General features: G+C 37.1%; 2 protein-coding genes across 2 annotated transcripts in view; one reads left to right on the top strand and one right to left on the bottom strand.

Annotated features, from left to right (window-relative positions):
* Positions 1-13,315: 13,315 nt before the first annotated feature.
* Positions 13,316-17,668, top strand: FAM237A (family with sequence similarity 237 member A). Its single transcript, XM_062201563.1, has 2 exons — positions 13,316-13,727; positions 17,535-17,668. The coding sequence occupies exons 1-2, from the start codon at positions 13,316-13,318 to the stop codon at positions 17,666-17,668; spliced, it is 546 nt and encodes a 181-aa protein (XP_062057547.1).
* Positions 17,669-21,857: 4,189 nt separating this feature from the next.
* Positions 21,858-27,821, bottom strand: part of DYTN (dystrotelin) — a gene marked incomplete at its 5' end in the record, with an annotated part of 72,823 nt that continues 66,859 nt past the window's right edge. The window contains one exon of the mRNA XM_062201576.1: positions 21,858-21,961. Coding sequence (XP_062057560.1) covers positions 21,858-21,961 — 104 coding nt within the window. The remainder of the gene's footprint in view (positions 21,962-27,821) is intronic.

A 27,821-nucleotide genomic window follows, 5' to 3' on the forward strand; every position in this document is an offset into this window, starting at 1 on the left:
TTTAACAAGAAATGATGAATCAGGTTTTCCTGCAGTACACATGATTCTAACTGGCAAGAAATCAATAGTGGCTTTCCATAAAGAGCAACATACAACCCACTTGTAAGAAAACCCAACTGGAGCCAGCACCATGGTGGGTAAAGCTGCCACCAGTAAAGATTCCATTTCAGAACACTAGTTCAAGTCCCAAGTACTCCACTCAGGTCCAGCTTCCTATTAATGCACCTGGGAAGGTGGTGGAAAATGGCCTAAGTACTTGATCCCCTGCCAACCACATGCAAGACCCAGATGGAGTTCTGGGCTCCTGGCACCCTCGTGGCTCAGCTGGGGCTATTGCAGCCATCTGGGGAGTGAAGCAGAAGATAGTCATTCTCTCTCTCTCCTTTCAAATAAATAAAATAAATATTAAAAAATCACTGACTTTCAAATAAATAAATATTAAATAATAAAAATAAATATTAAAAAAAGAAAAACCTGAGAACTTTAATATTTTACCTGAAACATTTTTGAGGGAAACTGGAATGACCACACTTGACAAAAATTTTAAAAGTGTCTTCATGTAGCAAAAGAATGATTTATACCAGGCAACTTTTATATTTATTAATGTAACCATAATGGCACTTTCTTAAGGCTAAAGCTGAAATTACAAGCATTTTGGCATTCCAGGAACAATAGATGAGTACTCCTGTACTTAATAAAAGCCAACATTTGATTTCTCATCAGAATAGCTGTTTATCAATAGATCTCTGCAGACAGTTATTATTCTTAGGTCACTATGACACAAGAACAGAAGAATAGTATAAGGTGGAACACAAAGAAACTTGTACATGTTCTTGAGTCTCTAAATTACACTCCACACAAAGAAGAGGTGAGATGTTTAAGACATTTCAACAGACATTTACTGTTTTGAGAAATGTATGCTGACCATAAGAGAAAAGAAAAGGCAATCCAAGTAGAAAGACTTCGGTACAGGTAAATGAAATGGTTCTGGCTGTATTTCATTAAGTTCTCAGAAAGCTGTGTAGGCACTCCTTTCATGGTGATGTATTACATAATGCCATGTTTAATTTGTTGTGCTTATAAATGAAGAAATAACTTATTGCTCAGCCACAAAATAAAGAATGAAAATCTTTTATTTGTGGTAATGTGGATGCGCTGGAGCACCTTCTTTTAAGTAAAATAAGTCAGGCACAGAAAGACAAATATCACATGTTCTCATTTATGTGTGAAAGCTCAAAAGATGATCTCTCAGAAGTATAGAGTAGAAATGTGGATAGCAGAGCCTACGAAGGGTGGTGAGAAAAATGGAAATGGAGAGAGGATCATTAGCAGATACAAAAGGAGAGGAGTAATAAATGATACATAGCAGAGAAGGCTAACTGGCATGGGCAACATTTAATTCTATATTTCAAAATAGTAGAGAAGATTTTGAATGCTTCTAACAAAAAGAAATAACAAAGGCTTGAAGTGATGGGTAGGCCAGTTATTCTCATCTGATCATTATGTGTTGTATGCATGTATTGAAATACTGCCTTGTACAATTATCATGAATCAAATAGAAATAAAACATTTAAATATGAAAGAAAACTGGAAAGTCCTGGTAGTCAAATATTTATATGAGGTGAGGCCAAATACTCCAATAAAAGGAGGAAAATATTGTCAATTCATTCAATTTTAGCTTTGTTCTTAGGATACATTCCAAGTGGATAGCTATTTATACAAAATAAGATCTTTTAGATTTTTAAAGATGAATGAATTTCAGAAGAACATCCCTGGAAGTTCTTTTACCACTTAAATTTATGTAATTTCCAGTTACTCAGAAAGGCAAACTATGCATATATTGTATACCACTTATTTTATATGACTATTACAAATATTTTGTACCATAGGTAACTTCTCTGGCTGACTTGCCTACAATATTTGATAGTTAGTTAGGTGGTTTGGAAGTTCATTTGGTTAGAAAGTTTTGTATATATTTATTTTATTATAGTGAAAGAGAAAGTAAATTTTGAATTTCTTGCACAAAAGTGAATGATATCTAAAATCAAACTTCTTACACAAAAAAGTGATCAGCAGTTAAAAATCTTGGTGAAACACACTTTAAAGCCAGTTTTCTCCTGTTATAGAAGGATTAAACCCCAGAAGCATCTCTAATGTAATAATCCAACCTCCTCCTAATACCCTTCCTGCCATAAGATATTATGAGGCTTTTGAATGCCTCCCCACACCACTCAGGGTGTGAGGGAGGGTAGTCTGTGGGACATGTGATGGGGCTGACCATTGCCCTGAGGCTTACTTTAGAGAAAGGGAACAATGTGGTGTCTAGAAAGCTACAGTCATAGTTCTGTACCGAGTTTGCTTGAGCTGCAGTGATTTAGAAATGAGGCTGGTCATTTTTGGCAAATATGACTGTTCAAAAATGGTCAGAGAAAGAGGCTTGGTTTATGAGCAGATTATCATGACTTTATTTTGCTTGCTGTTTTGATTTTCTCTCCTATCAGAGGATTTCATGTCCGAAACGTTTATAATAGAGAAGATGACAAAGAGGCTCAACAAGCTTCCTGAACAGTAGCTCACCCAGGACTGTTGAATGTCTGAAGTGTCTAATGCCAGTGCTTCTGATGTGGGTGACTTTCAGATATCTGCTGGTCCGGAAATGGATCAATGTATCGGTTCTAAACGTATCTGAGCAATTCTCACACTTGTGTTGGTTACCTAATGGGGAAGGGATGTTAACTCTGGAAACGCAAGAAAGATGCCTCAAAATTGAATTTGTTTCTCTGCTGAGGGTGATGTGCTAGATTGGATATATAAAGTGAAGCTATTGTATTTGAGACAGAAGTGTCAATTTTCTGATGACTTTGGGTCAAGTTTACATGTAAGTTGAAAAATAGTCACAAACTTACATATAGGAAATAACTCTGTTAGAATCTAGACATCCTTTGGATGCATAATAAAGTCTAGAGACTTTATTAGAGTCCAGAGATTCTGTATGAGTATTAAATCAAACCTGTCTATGAGCGCATGCCCCGTGCTTGCTAGTTATGGCACTTAGTCTGACTATGGAATCCTAGATGGGTTGAAAGTTATTTGTATGTATAAATATGCATAAATATTGCCTATTATTTATAGTAAATAATATATCCTTAATATATTATATGTTTATTAATTTTATGTTATACATATATTATTCAAACATATCATCCATATATAATATGTGTTATTAATATGCATTATTTATATATGCTCATTATATGAATATATTATACACATATTAGAATAGGTAACTTGCTCTTTCAAATATATGCCTACATTTAAATTCTCTTGGATTTAACCTTCAAACACGTCAAGATCTAAGAAAACAAAAAGATAAATTGCAAAGGATTAGGATTTAGGCTTAAACTTGAATTTAATTCTAAGTAATCTAACCCTAAATTCAGTTGATTCAATGCATAGTTTCCCAATAGCTACCATTTTCTTTGTGAGTTAACCTTAGTCATCGTCTCCCCACCCACTCCGCATCTTTCCCAACTACCTGGACACAGTGCTCTACTCCATTCTACTAGACCTCTTTCTCCCAGGTTTGCTTGCAACTATAAATGATCATGTGACCTAGTTGTAGCCTATAAATTGCAAGCCTAAATCCACTGATGATGATTAAGGAGATACTTTTCCTTTGCTTAAAAAGGGATAGATGTGACTGAGCTGAAACTGTTCTCTGATCCCCCCTTCTTTTTTTTCTATTTTGAATATAGATGTGATACCTAGAGCTGTGAAACTAGTATGTGACTCCAAGGAAAGTCAAGAGTCTCACAGAAATATGGGCTTGATATCCTTGTGTCACTGAATTCAATGCAGCCACATGTGTCAAGGCTTCTTATTAGATAAGCAAAATAAAGTCCTTTTTGTTTAAGCTACTATAATCAGATTTTCTGTTGCTTGAAGCTTAATGTATCCCTGGATGATACACCATCTTACAAAAATTATTTGAAACTTGGTTTAGAATGTTTCTCATTTTCTAATGATTGAAATTTCAATCTTATTATTGAATGGGAAATGCTTTTCCTCAATTAGAAATCATTTTTTATACTTTCATACCTGGAATCTACTTTTAAGATCATAGTCGTTCAATCAAAAACTCCATTTTGGATGCTGTGTGCATAATAAAATTGATGAAATATTCTCATTCAGGAAAAGCATAATTAAAATTAGAGCACAGGATAAAGAAGGAAAACTAAATTGGCTAGCTGACATTTTATTGCTTTCTTCATATATATGAAAAAATTTCATCAAAGTAGATTAATGACTCCCACTATTCCAGTTTCGGGTCCAAAATGGGAATACTCTCAGAAATAAATGAAACCAACATTAATAGATTATTTTATGTGTGCTGGGCACAAATGATGAGAATAGCTAGACCTGATTCCTAGTTGGAAGGTCCTTACAGTTGTTGGGACAGAGTGGAAATGTGAAAGAGACATAGAAAGTATAACAGTTAGAATTCAGTAAGTGAATAATGAAAGTATGAACATTCTAGAACAAAGTAGAGCTATATAGACATACACAAAGGAAAGTTTTTTATCCCAGGAGTCATATTCATACTGTAAAATATTTCATGCATTCAATGTGTCTTCATTGATCCATTCAAATAATGTTCATTTTCACGAAAGTTCATGATTGACACTGGACTTCTGGCTTTCTAGGTTGTGAATTCTCATGGTTCCCATATATGTGTTGAAGTAGGGATTTTATGCTGTATTTTGATACTCTATCATAATGAAAACTTTAGGGCAAGAGACAGGACAAGTTGGGAAAGTCATTACTTACAGTGGTCACACTTGAACCGGTAGGGAAATTGCAGGGGCTCAACCAACGTCTTGGCAAAGCCATAGAATCTTTATGAGCTTTGCAACCTACTGGGAAGAATAGGTAAAGAATGGAAATAACTTGAAAACTGCCCTAGAAAGAAACCTCTACTGCACCTATTATTACCACTGCATTATTTTCATTTGGACAAGCAGGAAAGATATGAATGACTATTCCTGTATCCCCAAATAACTTTCCTTTTCCACACATTTTGGAATCAACACTCAGTGTAATCTGAATACTTCACTGTAACTTGTCCTTATGAATTTGATGACACTTAAAGAATGACTCATCCACTTACCCCAATAGGCATTCCAGGAAATTGTCCTTGTTTATTGCCATTTTCAAATGATGCAAAAGCACAAAGGAGTGAGAGAAAAATAATTACTTTTGTTATCTTATCCTAAAGGTTAAAGAAACACCTTGTTCTTAAAAACTGTCCCCATCATTTGCAAATTAATACAATGCTAAAGATGCAAACTATCTATATAACTTCTCAAATTTCATTAAAGTTAATCACAAGTCCTTTTTAATGTCTTTGAGAATTGCTTCAAGTGACAAAAAAAAAATCAGAAAATATCCCCATGGGACACATTCAGTTAATTGCAATTTACTTTTCAGCTCATTCTTTAGCCATAGGCTGCACAACTGCATAAAACTGAAAAAAGTCTTTGGAGGACAAATGCCAGTCCAACCAGTTATTTAGTATGATATAATTTTAAATGACCTATTGATTTCCTGTATATTTTTAATAAGTCAGGGTGATGATGGAATGAACTGAGTACAGATAAAATTTGTTATAATTGGTTTCTCTGTTAAGTCAGACTTGCCATCTATTTTATCCTTAGTTGGTACAGGAGGCAGCAGAAATAACCTTTACAGTGATGAGAACAGAGAGTAACAGCGCATATGTTTGTATGTACACACTGTTTGGACAAATAACTGATGACAATGAATAAGGCTAAGTTTAAAACAGAACTATGCTCTAAATCTTACCAGCAAAGTTACTAATTTACCCTTAGGAAAATCTTTTAAATTAGAAGCCAACTGGGGAAAAGGGAGGATCAAAATGATATTTTCCTTAGGATTACACTAGACCATATGTATGAAAACAAAATTTGGTAAAATGTTAGGTGCTAACCAGATGTTAGTCATGGATAGTATAATCTGTAAAAATGAAACCACAAGGATGATATCAAACTGAACATCCATATGTATTCAACAGAGGAAAAATATTTCATTGAAATGGTTTGATTGTGACTTTATCTAAACACAAGTATTGATACAGCATTTTCTTACAATTACCAAACTGATAGTGCTGTAAAAAATCTCATATATTTTCTTTCCCAAGTATCCCCCCAAACTTCCCTAATACATGAGGAATATAAAATACATGTTAAACAGATTTCTTGTTATTAGTGCTTATTCTAAATAAAAATACTGAATAAGAGGACTACTTAATTTTAAAGTGCAAGCAGATAATTTGAATTTATGAGAAATATTTAATCAGAGCATTATATTCCAGGATGGCAGTACAATAGTTTTGCTGAAAGACAACATTTCTAGTCTCGATTATTATAGTGGGAAAAGATAAGAAATGAGCAGATACCTGCTATACTTACAAAAAATTGTTTTAGAACCTTTACTCCCATTGTCCACAGCAGTTCTGGGGATACATGTTTGGCTTAGTGGTTAAGACTTAGTGGTTGGCCGGGCCGTGGCTCAACAGGCTAATCCTCCACCTAGTGGCTCCGGCACACCGGGTTCTAGTCCCGGTCGGGGCGCTGGATTCTGTCCCGGTTTCCCCTCTTCCAGGCCAGCTCTCTGCTATGGCCCGGGAGTGCAGTGGAGGATGGCCCAAGTGCTTGGTCGCCCTGCACCCCATGGGCGACCAGGAGAAGCCCCTGGCTCCTGCCTTCGGATCAGCGCGGTGCGCCGGCCGCAGTGGCCATTGGAGGGTGAACCAATGGCAAAAGGAAGACCTTTCTCTCTGCCTCTCTCTCACTGTCCACTCTGCCTGTCCAAAAAAAAAAAAAAAAAGACTTAGTGGTTGAGATGCCTACATTCCATATCAGAGTCCCTTCATTCAATATTCAGCTCCAAGTCTTGATTCCAATTTCCTGCTAATGTGCATTCTGGGAAGCAGCAGGTGATAGCTCAAGTATTTGGGTCCCTGCCACTCAATTAGGAGACCTGGACTGATATCCTAACTCCCACCTTCAGCCTGGTTCATCCCAGGGCTATTGCAGGCATTTGGAAAATAAGTCAACAGATAGGAGTGCGCTTCTCTCTCTCTCTCTCTCTCTCCTCTCCCTCCTCCTCTCCCTCTCCTTCTTTGTTTCTCTGTCTCTCTGCCTTTCAATTAAAATAAATTTAAAAAGAGCTGTTCTTAGCCATCTGATTGTGATAGCGATAGCATACATCCTCAGATTCTATAAAATAAGGATGATCATTTTAATTCATTGTCTTCAGACTTAGGAGAAAGGTGAGACTCAACTACAATGGCTCAACTACAATGGTGTTCAATTCACTCTGTTTAAGCTATCCATTTCTTTCTTTTCTTTTCTTTCTTTTCTTTCTTTTTTTTTTTTTTTTTGACAGGCAAAGTGGACAGTGAGAGAGAGAGACAGAGAGAAAGGTCTTCCTTTTTGCCATTGGTTCACCCTCCAATGGCCGCCACTGCCGGCATGCTGTGGCTGGCGCACTGCACTGATCCGAAGCCAGGAGCCAGGTGCTTCTCCTGGTCTCCCATGCGAGTGCAGGGTCCAAGAACTTGGGCCATCCTCCTCTGCCTTCCCGGGCCACCGCAGAGAGCTGGACTGGAAGAGGGGCAACTGGGACAGAATCCGGCACCCCAACCGGGACTAGAACCTGGTGTGCCTGCGCCGCAAGGCGGAGGATTATCCTATTGAGCCACGGCACCAGCCTTAAGCTATCCATTTCTGTGGTTGTTCTCAAGATTCAGAATACAGAAATCAGAAAATCTGCTTCATTTACATAATCTGAGTCTTACATTTCTTCCTCACCAGAAACAGCCTGACCTTCAGTATTATCTTTATTCCCCTTACACTTGTTTCTCCTTTCAATGAGACCTCCAGTTTCCTTCATTTCCTTTCAGTCTTTCATTTCTGTATCCCAGCCTCTTCTTTTTCTGATCTGCTTTACCTTGATTCCCTTGTATCCTTATTCTCCACCAGCATGTGCCCAAACAAAATTCTAGCATTGAATCAATGTCATAATGATCATTCTTTGCTTTTATAGCCAGTGAGATGAACTCTGCAACAAAAACAAGCAAACAGGCCAGTGCCGTGGCTTAACAGGCTAATCCTCCGCCTTGCGGTGCCGGCACACCGGGTTCTAGTCCCGGTTGGGCGCCGGATTCTATCCCAGTTGCCCCTCTTCCAGGCCAGCTCTCTGCTATGGCCTGGGAGTGCAGTGGAGGATGGCCCAAGTGCTTGGGCCCTGCACCCCATGGGAGACCAGGAGAAGCACCTGGCTCCTGGCTTCAGATCAGCGAGATGCGCCGGCTGCAGCGGCCATTGGAGGGTGAACCAACGGCAAAAAGGAAGACCTTTCTCTCTGTCTCTCTCTCTCACTATCCACTCTGCCTGTCCAAAAAAAAAAAAGAAAAAAAAAAGAAAGATAGAGTTACAGAGAGAGAGAGAGAGAGAGAGGTGTCTTCCATCTGCTGGTTCATTCCCCAAATGGCCACAATAGCTAGAGCTGGGTTGATCTGAAGTAAGGAGCCTGAAGCTTCTTCCAAGCCTTGCACATGGGTGCAGAGGCCCAAGCACTTGGGCTGCCCTCTATTATTTCCTAGGCCATAAGCAGAGAGCTGGGTTGTAAAAGAGCAGCTGGGATATGAACCAGCACACATATGGGGTGCCAGCATTGCAGGTGGAGGCTTAGCCTACTACACCATAGTACCAGCCCCAAAAGAAAATTCTTTGTCTTCATTTCATTGACCCCCATTACAGATTCTGTTTGATGTGGTTGGTTTCTTCCTTGTTTGTGGAAAGTCATTTCTCATTGGCTTCCAAAGCATCATATTCTCTTGATTCTTTTTACCTTTTTAATAATCACTTAATCCCCAGCTTCTATCCTTAGGCTACTATTGGTCCCACTTTCCACATGTTGATATGCATACATGGTGACAAAATCCCAAATCTAGGTTTCTTTCCTATGCTATGTGTCTCAAATGTTTTTCTGCATTTCCAAACTCTTCTCTGTCTATATGGCATCTCCATTTGGATGTCACTTGCTTTATGTTTCACATGTTCAAAGTCAAATTCTGAATTTTCCCTTTCCAAAACTTAGTCCTCAATTTCTCTTCTCAACTTGTGTTAATTATAAGCTTAAAGTTGCTCAGCCCTCAAAACTTGACATTATCTTTAATATCTCTATCTTTCACTTCATATTCAGTTTAGCAATAAATATTTCCTTTCTACCATCAAAATAAGTTTGGGAATCTAATCCTTTTCACAGACTCTACTGCTACCCACCTTTATCAATTATACCATCATCTCACCTGGGTTATTGCAAGAACTTCTAACTGTACTCCCTGCCTCAACCTTTGCTCTCATTCAGTCTGTTCTGTACTGAGAAACCAGATGGAGTTCCAACTGCCTCTCTGACCTCATCTCTTACCACTATACCTTGGAAACACTCTTCTCATATTACATTTGTTTCTGTGCTGTTGTGCTGCCTTCCCCCACATCCTATTCCACCTAGAGTACTCTTGATATGACTCATCCCTTCACTGTACTATGACTTTTACTCAAATATCTTCTAATCAACAAGCATTTCTTTTAGTATTCTATATGAATTCCTCTTCTCTAATCTTACTTTACTTTCTCTCTATGACCTTTTGCTTTTATCTTCTCACATCTGACATATTACACACGGCTCCACCTCCCCCACCCCTTGGGCCTCAGAATGATAGATAGACTCTCATTATTGATTCATGCCTGGTACCACGTTTTAATTTAATTACTTACTTACATGTTCGGTTCTGTAAATAGCTGTAAACTCCAGTGCTCAGTACAGAAATTAGAAGCATAAATCTTTATAGATGAGAGAATTTCAGAAAATATAGAAAATAAAATTAAAAGACACTTGCTTTTGTGCAAAAATTTTTGAAATCCATGCATAGCTTTTTTCATTTTCTATGAACATTTTTAAGCTCTTAGGTACATGTACATGTGTATGCATATATATGTACATACATATGTGTATATATATAATTTTTAAATTAAAATTTGCATTTATTTTTCTTTTTTTCTCTCCCCTCTCTACTAGAATATTAGCTACATGAGCGTCAAGGATTTTGTTTTGTTCATTGTATATACACAACAGCTAAAATAATGTCTAACATAGAGGTGCTTGAAAATGAAGCATTGCATATTTATATACCATTTTTTAGATTAGTGTACCTATCAATATGCCCCAACCAGAATTAAATCCAGATACTCACACCAGATCTGTCTCCTCTCTCTATTTTCCTTTTCTTGACTTGCTTCCAGAAGCTTAGACCTTTGCACACCTTTTTTTCCTGTCATCTTCTGCATCTGGAAGAGACCCCTCATCACCCTTTGATCCCAGTGTGACTATAGATGTCCTTCTTCCAGAAGTTCTACAGTCATTTCCTCCAAAATGCTTCCATCCCCTCCTGCTCTTTCCAGTGTCTGGTCTCTCCTTCACCAGTCTCTGTCCTTGTGCACACTGTTCTAAAATGCCCTGTGTCTCTGATAACCTTCTCTAGAGTCCTTCAAGCATGTCCACGATATCACCTTTGCACTTTCTCCATATTCTTAGGTGGTAAACAGAAACAGGTGTTACTTTGCCTGGTTCACAGATGAGAAACTGAGATATGCTCTAACTAGAGGAGGGAAAGTACCAAGCCTCTCAAGACAACTCTTCTGGGATCCTTCTTCCTGTCACTTGAGGCAGGGATGGGGAGGGCTGGTGTTCCCTGACTTCAGCAAATCTCACTATAATGCCTAGTGCCTCTCTGGAAAGTAATGGTGGATTTAATTGTGCTGGCGCAAAAGCCTTCCGTTAAGGGAGACCACAAGTGCTTTTCAGGACACTGAAGGGATTTGGGGGGAAAAACCTGGAAACGTTAGCAAAAGGAGGACTTCAGTCCAGGCTCTCTGGCTTGGTGAGAAGGCTCCACAGAGCCCTGGGGAAGTGACAGGTCTCTAATCTGAACTAAAGTATGAGCTAGTTGTGGGTCCAGAATCAAAGAGGATCCTGGGAGCTTCCTTTCTTAGAATGTAGAGTATTTGCTGTGGAATCTAAAGCAAAGAGCTGAGTAGGGCGATGCCAGCAACCTCCCGGGGTGGAGATAGTGGGGTCTCCTGGCAGGACAAATTTACACCCAGAAGCCTTGAGGAGGCACTGTACTCCCTCAGAGCTTTTTGGGCCGCCAAGGAGTGCATCTTCTGATGGGGGATGCCCATATTCCTTCTATCATCCCAAGAGTCCGGAATCCTTATATCCTTTCATTCTCAGACAAGCCATGCAAGGGGAATGGGAACTGGGCAGCCCCACTGTCCCTTAGTGTGCAGAGTTGGGCCCTAACTTTTAAGTCCCACCTGCAGATTTATGCCACCCGCCAAGCCACACAAAGGCTCAAATCCTTGAGAGGAAAGTGTGCAGGGGTCAGGGTCAGTGAGGGTGTGTGAGGTCATGCCTGCTTGTTTCCTAAAAGGAATCCCTCAAGAGAGGGCAGAGGAAGATGTGGGAGGTGGACTTGGAGGCGCGAGGTGGAGGCATTTCCCAGGCGCTTTGACGTAGACTCCACGAGGCACGGGGCACTCCCACTGCATAAGAGGAAGCACCGCAGCGTTGGGGACGCGGCAACCGGGGACAGCCACTCGCGCCTGGAGAAGCCGGCGCACTGCTTCTTTCATTGCCTCTCCACGCACTCAGGGGAGCCCGATCCCAGCACTCGAGGGACCCCTGAGGGAACAGGGAGCCTGAGTGCAGACAGGCACCCTTCTGCAACCTGGGAGCAGAGTACAGCTTGATGAGGTGAGTGGGGCGCGCAAAGTGTAGAGTGGGACCCTGGCAGCTCCGCCCAGAGGTGGGTGAGACCACGGAACTAGATGCTGGGGCCAAGACACTATAAAGCCTCGTAGGGCTCCTAGCGGTGCGCGCGGAGGACCCCAGGGTTGAGGAACTCCGGAGGAATACCTCTCCAAGCTTGAGGCAATCTTTACTATAAAGAAGTGAACCTAAATGAGCCCGCCTGAGTGTGGTGGAGTGAGTTCCGGAAAGCGCCAACTTCAGCACCCAGGACAGCGCTCCGCCCTTGGCTTTCTAAAACTTAGGTCTGACAGCTTACATTTAACCCTTGAGGAAAGGCATCCCTCGGGAAACCTCAACTTCGATATTTTAGTTGAGAAAAGGAAAAATAAACATAATTTTGTTCAAGTAAACATAATATATAAATAATATGAGAAATTGTATAATTTTTTATTTCAAATACACTTCAAAATAAGAGTGTGAATGTTCAAATATAGTTTTTGAAATGTTTATTTATTGAAACCTCAAAACCTTGCTACTTTGCAGAAGAGAAAGATTCCATATTGTTATTACCATTAAATGCTCCAATAGTCCTGTGAGATGTAACTTGCTTACCTTCATGATACTAACATACAAATGTTTGGAAATGTAAGATGTCATTACACTTGCAACATAAGAAAAATTTCAAGGTGGTAATGTGGATACTTTGATTTTTTTTGTAGTCAGCATTGAGAGCCAGAGAAATTGAAAGAGAGGCAAGTCATTTTCCTTAGAATCTTTGAGATCCAAAGTAAGAAAAGAGAATTTAGAAAACAATATCTTTCAGAACATGTTAGCTGTTAATAAAACGTCAACAAATATATTCCCTCAATTCTCACATACAGTAACTTGTACTTTTAGCATGCTATATTTCTTTTATTATAATATTTTGTAATTATATGCCTTTGTTAAAAAATTAAAAGTCAGTGTAAAAAACAAAGCATCTCAAGGGTAAAAATATAATCAAATTCCCAACTGTGTAGGAATCTTATATTAGGATAGCAAGGTTTGACATATTGTAGAATACTTAAAACTGCATGTTAAGGTTTAAATTTAAGCATTTAATACTCTTTAAACTTTACTACTCTGTACCAGCAAAAACCTGTTTTACTGATTAATCTTACAAAAGACCATATCTTAAAGATCTCTCAGCTGATATATCTTAGTTTTACACTCACTGCCTCACCTGGCAATGAATAATTTTAGCTAGAATGAGACTTGTTAGATGGTGAGTAGGATAAGATATCTTTGTTATTTATTGACAACAATGCGTTTCATTTGCTGTGACCAAGGTTCTTAAGGACGTATTTATTTTCTTTACTACATGGAGCACAAGCAGGGACTGATATGAGATATTTCCATCCTGTGCAGTTTCAGGGCCATGGCTGATCCTGGGAACAGAGGAGGGATCCACCGCCCCTTGAACCTCACCTGCTCCCTGCTCATTGTGGGAATGTGCTGTGTGTCTCCTTTCTTCTGTCATAGCCAGACAGACCTGCTGGCTCTTAACCAAGCTGATCCTCAGTGCTGGGAATCCTCCTCAGTGCTTCTCCTGGAAATGCGAAAGCCTCGCATTTCCAACACTGTTTCAGGCTTCTGGGATTTTATGATCTACCTGAAGTCATCTGAGAACTTGAAGCATGGGGCTCTGTTTTGGGATCTGGCCCAACTCTTCTGGGACATCTATGTGGACTGCGTGCTTTCAAGGAACCATGGCTTAGGAAGGAGGCAGTTGGCTGGAGAGGAAGAGAAAATCTCTGCAGCACAGCCACAGTACACAGGGAGTAAACAAGGTGGTCAATCCTAGCTCCCATGTCTTTTGAAAGGGTCAATCAAGTATGAATGTGCTGAATTGTGAGGAGGGAAATAGCTTCAGGGTAATCCAGTGTCATGTATAGTTCTGTCAAAGGAACAAACCTAGAGCACACACAATAGGAGAATAAAAAAATATTTCATTTTGCATTTTATAGTAGGAGATTATGTAAAAATGTCCTTATCCTCATACTTTTTGTGGACCCCATCAAGGAAGAATCAGAAAAGACAAGCAAAGACAAGCATAATTCCGAAACACAGCATGAAAGTAGAAAGAGCTGCCCTGAGATTCACACTGATTTTTAATATTAACTCAAACGTAGGTAGTCATGACCTGATGTTTACTTGCTGCGGGACTGGGGAGTGTTCACAGCACACAAATTATTGCCACTTGGAAATTGGAAAAAAACAAACCACATTGTTTTCATGTAAACAGAGATACTCTCTGAGAAGTACTTACCTGATGAAATAAAGAGCAAAAACAGTTGGCTTTTTGCAGGTTCAAAGCTTGTTGAATTTTGAATGAATCTTCTATAAGTAATTTATATCCACCAGGATGAGTAATTAATTTTTAGTAAGTTGGAACTCCTACAAATTTACATGGTCTTCTCTGGCATTATAGAATAAATATTCCTCATAGAATTGGAATGAGTAAGCCCCTATAAGTGAGTGAAGAGATGTCTTGGGCCCTATTCATATTGTTTTTGTTCTTTCTGTGGTGTCATTTCAACAAATTAGCTTCCAAATCTGGTAGCAAGGGCTATTTATGAGGCAGTATCTCCTTAGAATTATTTATGTACCAGTGAACAACTGAGTCATAGTAATTTTTACATTTGTACATTTGATTGTGAAAATGGTTATATATTCCTGTAATATGTCTATTAAAATAGGAATTAATGGTAGTAATTCTAGCACTGCTTTTCTAAGACATTATTGAGTATTTATATACCTAGTTGGTTTTAAACTCAGATATGAAAAATTTTCATGATTTTCTGACCCACAACACCAGTAAATCCACTATTATTTATATATAGGTTTATTATTTTGGTATGTATTACTGTACTTCCAAGTAATTTCAACTTTATAGGAAGTCTCTTTTGGTAGCTTTGGTATTAAAGTAGAAATTCAAAATGAAGATGTTTAAATAAGGTTGCCAATATTTTAAAAATACTCTGAACAGAGGCTGCTCAGGCATCAGCATGAGAAAGAATCATCTAAAACCATATACGTATTTTCTTCTTCTCTACAACAGGGTGCTCTCTGGGACCTTCTCCCACCCCTCCCATTCATGTTTAACTGTTCAAATCATTACCAACATTTTTTTCTATCTTTTACTCTCTGAAAAATTCAAATACATGTATACAAAATAATATGTTTAGTAGGAAATGAAAATAGTTATTTATTATTATATGCACATGTGCATAATATTTCTCCAAGGAAAGTTTTGGCTTAAAGCCACTTTCTTCATCTTGCAATAAAGTTGCTGTTGACTCAGCTGGTCTACAAACTTTAGAGAGAGTTGCTATGCAAGCAGCCCAACAGCAGAAGCAAGCATTCCATTTTATCGATGTTATTTTAATGTTCAGCAAAACAATTATAGATCATCAAATAAGACTTTCTATTTGGCTTGCATAGTCATAGTCAAAGAAGATTTTGGGTCAAGGAGATACCATATCCAAAAGTTAAATAGTTTCAGGAACATTGAGATTTCATCATAAGAGGTTTCATTAAATCTCTAGTGGTTCAACAAGCTCTGGATGTACCTGCTCTTTTGTTCCTGGGAGTAACATGTTGCAAGGTTGGGGAGTGGTGAGGGTGAAGAGGTGTTTATCTCCACAGTTCTCAGGAAACTCACATCATCAGGGCATAAGGGGAGAATAACTAAAAGAAATGGCTACACAATATGTAAAAAATTTCTTGTTTTGTTGATGTCTTCAAATCAATAGTTAAGATTAATTTGTGAACTCTCACTAAGACAACTGTTAAAAACATAAAATTCATATAATTTTATATGTTAATAAATGTCATATTGTTGTTAATATTGGGTCACCAAATACTAGAGATATCAAATAACTGTGTAATGTTTTTCTATTGGAAAAAAGAGGGGTATGGAAAAAAGCAGGCAGCCCAAAAAGTTTCTTCATATACTAAAATTCTCTGATTCTATTACCAGTATGAAAGACATTTGTTTAACTGTTCATTAACCATGGAAGCATGTTGCTCCAAGTTGGCCAACCAGGGAGATGACATGGACACTGAACAATGGTAGGTAGGAACAGAGGAGGGACAGAAATGAAATTTCTAGTAAATCTGAGGGCTAGAGATGTCATTATGAGAAAAGACTCTAAGGATTACTGTTATTTAGTCTAGAAAGACATGAGTTATTAGCTGAATGCTGAAGTATCTCATGGAAGGTGCATACAGGCTAAATTTTGATTTTATGAAACGGAAGAGACAGACAGGGAGGGAGAGATTGATTCGGGGAAAGCATACACAGGTAACTCCCAAAGACAAAATAATGAATTGAAATTGATTGATGGATTAGTAATGGCCTCAATGAAAATGAAGAGATTTTAAAGTACATCTTGTGTAAAAAATGATGATCTCTTCCTAGGAAAAATCTAACTCTACTTTTAACAGGACAGAAAAACCTTCCTTCCTGAACCTTGCAGGTTGTATCTTATAGAAAAATTGTAAGTCTTTGTTTTCCTCCATGATGAGAAAATCAAAATTTAGATTTATGATCTGATATTGCTTGCAGTTGGGATCTAACTAGCTGGCAAATGTTTATGGTGCTTATTTTAAAACACTAAATACAAAATAAAACAATAATTTAGAAACATAGATAATTAGACACAAATGTTTGATTTTCTGTTTTACTCAATTCTTTTTTTATTTTTTTATTTTTTTTTACAGGCAGAGTGGACAGTGAGAGAGAGAGACAGAAAGGTCTTCCTTTGCCGTTGGTTCACCCTCCAACCGCCACCGCGGCCAGCGCACCGCGCTGATCCGAAGGCAGGAGCCAGGTGCTTCTCCTGGTCTCCCATGGGGTGCAGGGCCCAAGGACTTGGGCCATCCTCCACTGCCTTCCTGGGCCATAGCATAGAGCTGGCCTGGAAGAGGGGTAACCGGGACAGAATCTGGCGCCCCAACCGGGACTAGAACCCGGTGTGCCGGCGCTGCAAGGTGGAGGATTAGCCTGTTGAGCCACAGCACCAGCCTTGTTTTACTCACTTCTAAGTAATGTCCTAAACAACCTACTCAGCAATTACTCACCTTGCAATCTTAGGATACATTTAGAGATGTAGCTCATGATGAAGTATAAGGCCTTTCACTGCAATATTATTTACAGTAATGAGGAATGTGGAAGTATACTAGATGTCCCATAATAGGGTAATTTTTAAGTAATCTATGGTATAAAGTATCTGTGCATAAAACTATGGTTATATGGAAGATCATGTGCTTTAAAATTTTTTGTTTATGTTTTTAAGCTGAAATTGTATAATGACCATTCATTTTTAATTAGATATACTTTAGTGCATACCAGTTGATAATAAATATATTTCATATAATTTATCTAATTTAGATTATATAACAAAACTTCTTAGGACATAAAACTTTGTACAAATACTGAAATTTTACATATATACCCCTTCAACAAATTTATGTAGATTTTGATAGCAGAGTGGCAGAAACATAAAACTTTCTTTTAAGAAGCAATTTATTGTTATTTAAGTGACATGAAAATAATTTAGTGGCTTTATGAAGTTCTTTTTCTCTACTTTCAGATACATTTTCTCAGCTCCCAAGAACACTTTTCCTAAAGAAGAAAGAATTGATTGGAGATTTGATAAGCATGCATGTCCACAGGAGTGGATCTAGGTTCATTGGAAAAATGAACTTGGAAATAAAGAAAAAATAAATCTGACATCAGAGAAAACTCCCACCTTGGACTATATATGTGTGTGTGTGTGTGTGTGTATTCATAACTGTTGATCCTTTGTTTTAAATGATGAGAATGCCCAGAGATAAATATTAAACCACATTCTCTCACAGTACTTAAAGATTTATTGTTTAGGCTGCTAGCATGTAACTTCAAATAATGACATTACCACCAGACTATCCTACTGTCTAAAGGAGTTAAATATCTTCCAAAGATGACTTGGATATTGGGAGACTCAGATCTTTATATTCATCTGATAATATGTTTAGGGATGCTTCACATTGTTAATAAGCTAGAGTGCCACTATTGCATGACTTTCAAGCCATTGCTTATGGATTGCTTACGCACAGGCACCTAAGAGAATATATCCTTAATTGCCAGTTTCTCTGTGGTATGTGATACCTGAATCTTGTTTGAGACAATATTTTTTCATGCTGAGTAAAGCAAAATATGAAACAAAACAAAGCAACAAGCTGGTGAATAAAACATTCATCTAGTGGAAAAAATAAAAGCTCTGGACTCCAAGTAATGTTACTTGATTCTCTTTATTTCATCATTTAATGTTACTACTATAGATGTCCAAACTGTAACAAGATATCATGAGATAAATAAGTAAAAATTATTTCCCAATTAGAATATTTTCTATTTGATTAAATAGTAATCCTTGATAAGTTGCTACACTTTGCATTGAAAAGCAAAATAAAATGAAGAATATTATAAGAGAAAAAGTCAAAATTTTTTCTTGCTAAGTGATTAAGCCTGAATGAGATTCATAGTAGAGAAGTACAATTGGCAAATTCAATAGAGTTCCAGACACAATGTTATTTATCTCTAATTATTCCCATCTCTCTATCTTTACATAAATAATGATTGACAGGCAGCTTAAATTTCGGGTATGTCAGAAATTCCCTTGCTTTTTCCAGGTCCAAAGGGAGTCTCTGGACGTGTTTCCACTGAAGGTTTAAGGCCTTCCTTGCACACAAAATTTTATCTAAAGGGGCTTTTATCAGAGAACTCAGTTTTTCCTGTGAAGATTGGTGATAGGGGAAGAAAGCCTATGGATGCAGCAGGGGGAGAAGGAGGCTCAGCTCTCACTCTAGAGGTTGGGAGAATGAGCGCATTAAAACGTTTTCACCCTTTGATGGCTTTTCCTACATAGGCTCATGATTTTTGCTTCTTTTCTGTTTTTCCATGTCATTCATGACATCCTTCAAAACCAAACCCATTGCCTCCTACAAACAATTGAAAAGATGTTACTCTCGGAGAATGAGCTTGCAGAAGAGGCTGCACTTTGCTCCTCCCTCGACGTGGTATGCTACAATGAGGTTGACACTATTTTTCTGTGGCGAGGTCAGATAGTAAATATTATAGGCTTTGTGGGTCATCCTGTCTCTGTTGCAAGGCATCAATTCTGCTTTTGTAGAACAAATGCAACTATCACAATATGTAAATGAATGAGTATGACTGTGCCCCAATAAAACTTTGAAGTCATCATTAAAAATTTGAATCCATACAATTTTCAGGTGTTTTAAGTATTATTCTTTTGATTTTATCAATCATTTTTTAAAATGTAATAACCACTCTTAGCCCACAGTCTGTCCAAAACAGCAGCTGAGTAGGATTTGTCCCATGGATTATAGCATGCTGACTCATGCCCTAACAAACTTGTAAGGAACAAGTAGGTATGAAGTAACAAGAAGAGTGAATATCTGAAACAAAATCAAAACAAAAAATCTATATAGGCTGGCTGATTATTTAAAAAATATTAGGATTAGATTGAACAGGGATAACCTAGTTCTCATCCTATCCAACTGGATATCATTTCATTTGCAAACAGTTCTAGGGATTACAGATTGTATAAATAAAAATCCACAACCTCTCCAAATGAAACCAAAAGGCAAAACGTTGAAATCATAACAATATTTATTAGAAGACACTAGAGAGCACTGGCTGGAGTACAGGCCCAGGAGCTAAGTTCAAATCCCAGCTTCTTCAAGTGCTGACCAAATGACTTTGCACAAAGTACCAAACCTCTTTGTAACTTAGTTTTCTCATAAAATGAGACACCTATTTCCTGGGTTTGTCATGAATGTTTAATTAGCTGGTACATACAGAATGTCCAGAAACAAAGTGTTCTGGTAGTCAAAAACTTTCAGCTATTACTTTGGATATCATCAAATAAAGAATCTATAATCTAATCTGCCACTAAAAGAAAGATGGCACACAATTGATGAAACTCATCAAATGTAGGGTTTCTTAGAGAAACATTCACATCATTGTTATTTTGAGATATTTGTTAATTCATATGAAATTGTAAGAAGTAAGAGAGAGATATCTCTTCATCCATTCTTGCCTAGTGTGATCATCTTGCATAATTATAGTACAATATCAATCTGGAAACTGACATTGGTGCAACTCAGAGTTTATTCAGATTTCATCAGTTTTTTTTTCATTTATTAAACTTTTATTTAATGAATATAAATTTCCAAAGTACAGCTTATGGACTACAATGGCTTCCCCTCCCCCCATAACTTTCCTCCCACCCGCAACCCTCCCCTTTCCCGCTCCCTCTCCCCTTCCATTCACATCAAGATTCATTTTCAATTCTCTTTATATACAGAAGATCAGTTTAGTATATGTTAGGTAAAGATTTCAACAGTTTGCCCCATATAGCAACACAAAGTGAAAAAACTACCGTTGGAGTACTAGTTATAGCATTAAATAACAGTGTACAGCACATTAAAGACAGAGATCCTACATAATATTTTTTAAAAATTAATTAATTTTCTATGCCATTTCCAATTTAACACCAGGTTGTTTTTTTTCATTTCCAATTATCTTTATAATCAGAAGATCAATTCAGTATATAATTAGTAAAGACCTCATCAGTTTGTACCCACACAGAAACACAAAGTATAAAAATACTGTTTCAGTACTAGTTATAGCATCACTTCACATTAGACAACACATTAAGGACAGATCCCACATGGGGTGTAAGTACACAGTGACTCCTGTTGCTGACTTAACCATTTGACACTCCTGTTCATGGCGTCAGTAATCTCCCTAGGCTCTAGTCATGAGTTGTCAGGGCTATGGAAGCCTTTAGAGTTCGCTGACTTTGATCTTATTCCAATAGGGTCATAGTCAAAGTGGAAGTTCTCTCCTCCCTTCAGAGAAAGGTACCTCCTTCTTTGATGGCCCCGTTCTTTCCACTGGGATCTCACTCGCAGAGATCTTTCATTTAGGTCTTTTTTGTTTCCATGGTATCTTGGCTTTCCATGCCCACAATACTCTCATGGTCTCTACGTTTTCCCTGATCGGTGACAACTGAGCACCAAAGGGGAAACCTGTTGAAGTGAAATGGACACTATAAGAAACAATGACCTGATCAGCTCTTGTCCTGACTCTAGATGTACAATGTAATACTTTATCCTTTTTAGTATTTGTTGTTGTTCTAGTACTAGTGGTTGAACTCTGTAATTAACACACAATTATTCTTAGGTGTTTAAATTTTAACTGAAAAGTGATCCCTGTTAAATTTAAGAGTGGGAATAAGAGAGGGAGGAGATGTACAATTTGGGACATGCTCAATCGCACTTGCCGCAAATGGTGGAGTTAGAAATGTGCCAGGGGATTCCAATACAATCCCATCAAGGTGGCAAGTACCAATGCCATCTCACTAGTCCAAATGATCAATTTCAGCTCACAACTGATGGCTCTGATAGGTCTAAGAGTCAAAGGGATCACACAAACAAGACAAGTGTCTGCTAATACTAACTGATAGAATCAAAAAGGGAGAGAAGGATCCAACATGGGAAGCGGGATACACAGCAGACTCATAGAATGGCAGATGTCCTAAACAACACTCTGGCCTCAGAATCAGCCGATAAGGCAGATTTCATCAGTTTTACATGCATCAAACTCTGTGTGTGTGTGTCTGTGTCTGTGTATTTAGTTCTTTGTTAAGCAACTGGACAGGAAATCAGGTCATTAATTCAGTGGAATTGAAGAACTAAGGATACATGAGTAGAGAGATTAAAAAATAAGACTTCCCTTTTTCACAGTTCACACCAAACTATTGGGAGAGAGAATACCTAATTCTTTTCATACAGATCTTAAAAATTCATTTTGTCATCACAACAAGGAATCTTTGAGCCTGGATTCCTTTTCACTTCAAGCTGGGCAAGGTGATTTGATCCACAAGGGCAGAGAAGGCTCTGCATACCCGTTCAGCTCCTCCATACAAATCCATGTTTACTGAGGACTGTGGACCTGAAACCCACAAACGAGAGACACTTTCAGAGGGATGAACCTGCAGGTTCTCAAGCTGATCTGCATAAAGCTCTCTCACAAAGAAGAAATAGAATCCATCCCCTCTCAGTTACTGAGTATAATAGCATGATTAATACTACAAATCCAACTAGGTTCCCACAGCTCCTATCACTTCTGGGAAACAGGTGGGATGTGTGGAGTGCAAGATAATGAATTCATTTTTAGGAAACCCGTGCACTTTAGGATGTTAATCTATGATGTGCTATTATATTGTATTATATTATACTGTATGTCATTGACAAAAATGATCACAGGAAAGGCTTGTTTTTGCTAGTTACATAATTTTTACCTACATAATTTATACTGTGGCTCAATCTTTGCTGTTTTCTGCCCAGCATAAGCAGGGAGGGCTCATGCTATTTTTACTCCATCCATCCTCTAACATTGTTCCACAGCTCCAAGGACCTTGAATAAATCATGTTTTATTTCCTGACCAAAAAGCCTTGTCTAGAGGCAAACTTATTCTCAGATATTCTGTTCCTCAGACTACAGAGATAAAGATCTTAAAATGCAGCAATAATGGAATATGGAAGCAATGACCCATTTCATTTATATCAATTTTTCTTGTTTAGTTATTTTATTTTTTTAACTCCAGTTCCTTGAAATGTTAACAAAAGCCAAACATAAACACTTAGGAACTAGTAGATTGCTTGGCATATACTGGGAGTTCAATATTTATCAGAATTGAATTAATATAGCATATAGAGTCCTAATGAGATGTTAAATATGATACCTGTGAAATAGAACATCCAGAGGAAATCACAATGGCAAAATAATTCACTAACATATAACAAAGAAAAACTACCTGGTCTATAAATAGATTAGGATGAGAGAGAAGACTACAAGAATGATGGATATAGAAATTATAAATTATTAGGTTATCTAGTCTATGATTACTCTGAAACTAAAATACTGAGCCTATGTCTTCCTTCCAACAATTATGAATTAAGCAAATTAATATCTATTGAATATCTACTCTGTATGGAGACCTCTCCCTTGAGATCCAGAATATATACACCAGTTGTCTCTCTGATTTCTTGTTTGGCTGTCTCTCCGGCAATGCACACTTTATATTCTCAAAATAGGGCTATTGATTTGCTATCTCCATCTTGGTTTTCCCACCTTTTCTCATTACAATAAGGGGAACATAATCCACTCAGGCCAACACTATCTATCACCCCTTGTCAAGACTACAACAGGGTCTTACCTGTAGCCTTTGCTCACTTCATTGCCCTTTTCCAAGCCACTCTCCACACAATGTCAGAATTTAAAAATGCAAACCTACCCCACTTCAACACAAGTGCTCAGCACACCAAGCACAGTGCTTGAAAAATGGTAAATATTTGTTGAATATTTGCCAAATGAACGGGTAATGGAATGATGAACAAATGGCTTTTGTTTCTGCCTTCATGGAACTTAAATTCTGTAACTCTTTGTCACTGAACAATTACTTCCGTTTTTTTATATGCATACATATGTATTAACAAATATGTATATTTCAAATATAATTATGTGTAGCTTAATGACAAAGACACATTCTGAGAAATGTGTCATCAGGGGATTCCATTATTGTGCCAAAATCATAAAGCATACTTAATCCTAAATGGTATAGCTTAATGTACAATTAGGCTATGTGATTTATCTCTATATCTATCTGTCCATCTATCCATATATCTATCTATATATATATCTACACATCATCTATAGAAATTGTAGCCTACTGTTCCTAATGCCCAAAGTAACATGAGAAAAAGTTAAGCACAAGTAAAAATGATGTAATCAAGAAACCCAGTAAACAGGAAATATATGAGGCTGCTGCCAGTGCTAACACAGTAAACTGTTTACAGTACATTTTAAAAATGTAGTTATTTATATAAGAGAGTGAGAAAGAGAGAGAGCAAGTAAGCAAGAAGCTGTCATACATTAGTTCACTCCTTAAATAGCCACAGTGGCTGGTTGTAGCCGAAGAGTGAAGAAACCAGGAGCTAGGAACTCAACCCAGGTTTCCTATCTGGGTGGCTGGAACCCAACCACTTGAGCCATCATCACTCTGCAGCTTCACAGAGTCTGTATTAGCAGGAAGTTGGAATTAGGGTACCCAGGCACTCAGATATGGGACACAGGAGTCTTAAACTGCACCTTAACTGCTAGGCCAACACTTACCTCAATTGTTTTTATAAGTAGAAAAAATACATTCTCAAATAATGATGAAGAGCATAGAACAGGAAATACATAAACCAGCAATGTAGTTTTTTTATTTTTATTATCATTATTATGTATTTTACATAACAGTATATGTTATACTTTTTTAGAATTAGAAGTAGGTTTGTTTATACCAGCAGCACTACAAACAGGAGTAATCTGTTGTGCCATATCATTACAATAGCTATGATGTTACTAGCTGATAGGAACTTTTCAGCTCCACTATACTTTTATGGGGTTGTTGTCATATGTGTTGTCCCTCATTGTCTGAAATATCATTATGCAGCATATGTCTGTGTGTATATGTATATTTATGATAAAACAGAATGATAGAGAGAGATGCCATTAAGATTCCAGTAAAAACTTCTAGGATTCCTAGGCAACATCTGAGATTACTTTAAAAGCAAATGAGATAAAAATTCAATGTTGAACTTTCTCTTGAGCTTGCTCAGGTATTTTTTCTTTGTTTCCTTGGAATTTATTTAATTTGAAGCTTAATATTTTTGATTATTTGAAATATAACTAGACTGAAGGTACTAGGTAAGGAAGAAGGACTAGAAATAACCCATATCCCCATCCTCAATCATGCCCTTGAGATTATGTCAGCTGGAAACAGAAATCATTTTACTTATTCCTTTCTGAAGTGAATGCATTTCATTTCTTTTTCTTGCCTAATTATGTTGTCTAGGACTTCTAGAACTGTGTTGGATAGAATTGGTGACAATGGGTACCAGTGCCTTATTCTCAGTCTTAAAGGAAAAGATTTCAGTTTTAATCTTCAACAAGGTGTTATTCTTAATTATGTTGAGGTAACTTACCGCTGTTCCTGGTTTGTTAAACTTTTATCATGAAATGGAGTTGAATTTTGTAAAACGATTTTTTCTATATTTTTAAATGGTCATGTGATTTTTTTTATCCTTCATTTTGCTAATGTGTTGTATCACATTAGTTGATTTGTGTATGTTGAAACATCCATGCATCTCAGAAATAAATCCTACTTGCTTATGGTAATCCATTTATTGCATTATTGAATTCAGTTTGCTAATATTTTCTTTGAGAACTTTGGTAACTATATTCATTAGGTTAATTTATCTGTAGTCTTATTTTCTTTTCTTTTTTTTTAAATTTTATTTAATGAACATAAATTTCCAAAGTACAGCTTATGGATTACAATAGCTTCCCCCCCACCCCATAACTTCCCTCTCACCCACAACACTCCCCTCTCCCACCCCCCCCTCCTCTTCCATTCACATCAAGATTAATTTTCAATCATCTTTATATACAGAAGATCAATTTAGCATATTTTAATTAAAGATTCCAATAGTTTGCACCCACACAGAAACACAAAATGTAAAATACTATTTGAGTACTAGTTATAGCATTAATTAAACACCTAAGTAGTCTTATTTTCATGCAGTATTTTTGTTTGATTTGGTATCAGGTCAATTCAGAAAGTTATTTAGGTAGGGTTCTCTCCTTTTCCATTTTTTTTGAGGTGTTTGAAAAGGATTGACATTAATTATTCTTTAAATGTTTCATGGAATTCACCAGTAAAGCCCTCTGGTTATGGGCTTTTCTTTCTTGGGAGATTTTTGATTATTGATTCAATTTTCTTATTCATTATTAGGTTGCTCAGCTTTTATATCATCTTAATTCATACTAGGTAGGTTGTATGCTTCTAGGAATTTATCCATTTAATTCTAGATTATACAATTTTTTGGTTGTATTATAGTCACTTGCAATCCTTTTTATTTCTGTGGCATTAGTTGTAATTTTTTTTTCTCTTCTGATTCTATTTATGTTTCTCTTTTTCCCCATTAGTCTGGCTAAAGTTTTATGAACTTTGTTGATCTTTTTTACTAAATCTAAGTTTTGTTTAGTTTTCCATTGTTTTTGTAGTTTCTGTTTTATTTAGCACTGCTCTAATTTTTAATATTTCCTTTCTGTTATTAACTTTGTTATGAACTTTGGGCTTAGTTTGTTTTAATGTTTCCAGCTTCTTGACGTGTAAAATTAAGTTGTTTATTTGTGATCTTTCTTTTTTAAATGAGGCATTTATCACCATAAACTTCCCTCTTAGGACTGTCTTTTTTGCATCCTGTAAACTTCAGTACGCCGTTTTCATTTGCACATGTGTTGAAGTGTTTTCTAATTTCCCTTTTGGTTTCTTTTTGATACATTGGTTATTCAAAATGTGTTGTTTGACTTTTATATTTTTATTAGATTGTTTTATTATTCCTTCTGTTACTGTTTACAGTTAAATTTTATTGTGATCAGAAAAGATACGTGATATTATTTGAATCTTTTTAGATTTTTTACAACTTGTTTTGTGATACGACATGTGGTCTATCCTGGAGAATGTTCTATGTGATCATCAGAACAAAGTATATTCTGCTGTCATTGGGTAAATTAGTTTGTATGCACCTCTAGGTCCACTTGGTTTATACTATTTTTCAAATACTCTGTTTCCTAACTGACTTTCTGTCTGATGGTCTATCCATTATTGTAGGTGAGGTATTACTATTATTGTGATGCTTCCTATGTCTTCCTTTTGTTCTGTCAACAACTGCTTTATAATTTTCAGTGCTCTAATACTGATGGATTGACTGAATTGAATTTTATCACCATATCATATCTTTCTTGTCTCTTGTGTCAATTTTTTACCTAATGTCTGTTTTTTTTCTAATGAAGATGTACCCATCTCTGATCTCTTTTGGATACTATATACATGGAGAATTTTTCCTTTTCTTCTGGCTTGTACGTCATTAAATCTAAAATTAATATTTTGTAGATGGCATAAAGTTACATCTTTTTTAAACCCACTCAGAAACTTTACTTTTATCTATTTAAAGTAATTATTGATAAAGGACCATTTTGTTAACTATTTTCTCTTTCCTGAAGTTGTTTTGTCTCTCCTTTCTTCTTTTGCTATGTTTCCCCTTTTTCTTTTGTTCTTTCTTGTTTTGTTTTTATGTATTGAAATGATTTGACTTTTTTTGTGTGTGTATCTCTATTGGATTGTTTTTGTGCTTACCATGAGGTATACGTAAAATATTTTAGTTGATAACAACTTAACTTCTATTGCATACAAAAATTCCTGCTTTTAATTTCCACACACTTTGATATCACAATTCAAATCTTTTTATATTATATATTCATTAACATATCTTTCTATTCACAGTTATTCTTTTTTAAAGAGATTTATTTATTTATTTGAAAGGTAGAGTTACAGGGAGGCAGAGGGAGAGGGAGAAAGAGAAATAGAGTGAGAAGGAGAGAGAGAAAGAGAGAGAGAGGTCTTCCATCCTTTGGTTCACTCCTCAGATGGCTGCAATGGCCAGAGTTGTGAGGATCCAAAGGCAGGAGCCAAGAGCTTCTTCCAGGTCTCCCTCATATGTATAGGTACCCAAGGACTTGGGCCATCTTCTACTGCTTTCCCAGGCCATAGCAGAGAGCTGGGTTGGAAGTGGAGCAGCCGGAACTTGAACTGGCGCCTATACATATGGGATGCCGCCATGCTGGCGACGGCTTTACCCACTACGCCACAGTGCTAGCCCTTACAATTATTCTTGTTTGACTTTCATATCATAAGTAAAAG

Source organism: Lepus europaeus, chromosome 1 (genome assembly GCF_033115175.1).
Source record: "Lepus europaeus isolate LE1 chromosome 1, mLepTim1.pri, whole genome shotgun sequence".
In the NCBI taxonomy this organism is placed as follows: Eukaryota; Metazoa; Chordata; class Mammalia; order Lagomorpha; family Leporidae; genus Lepus; species Lepus europaeus.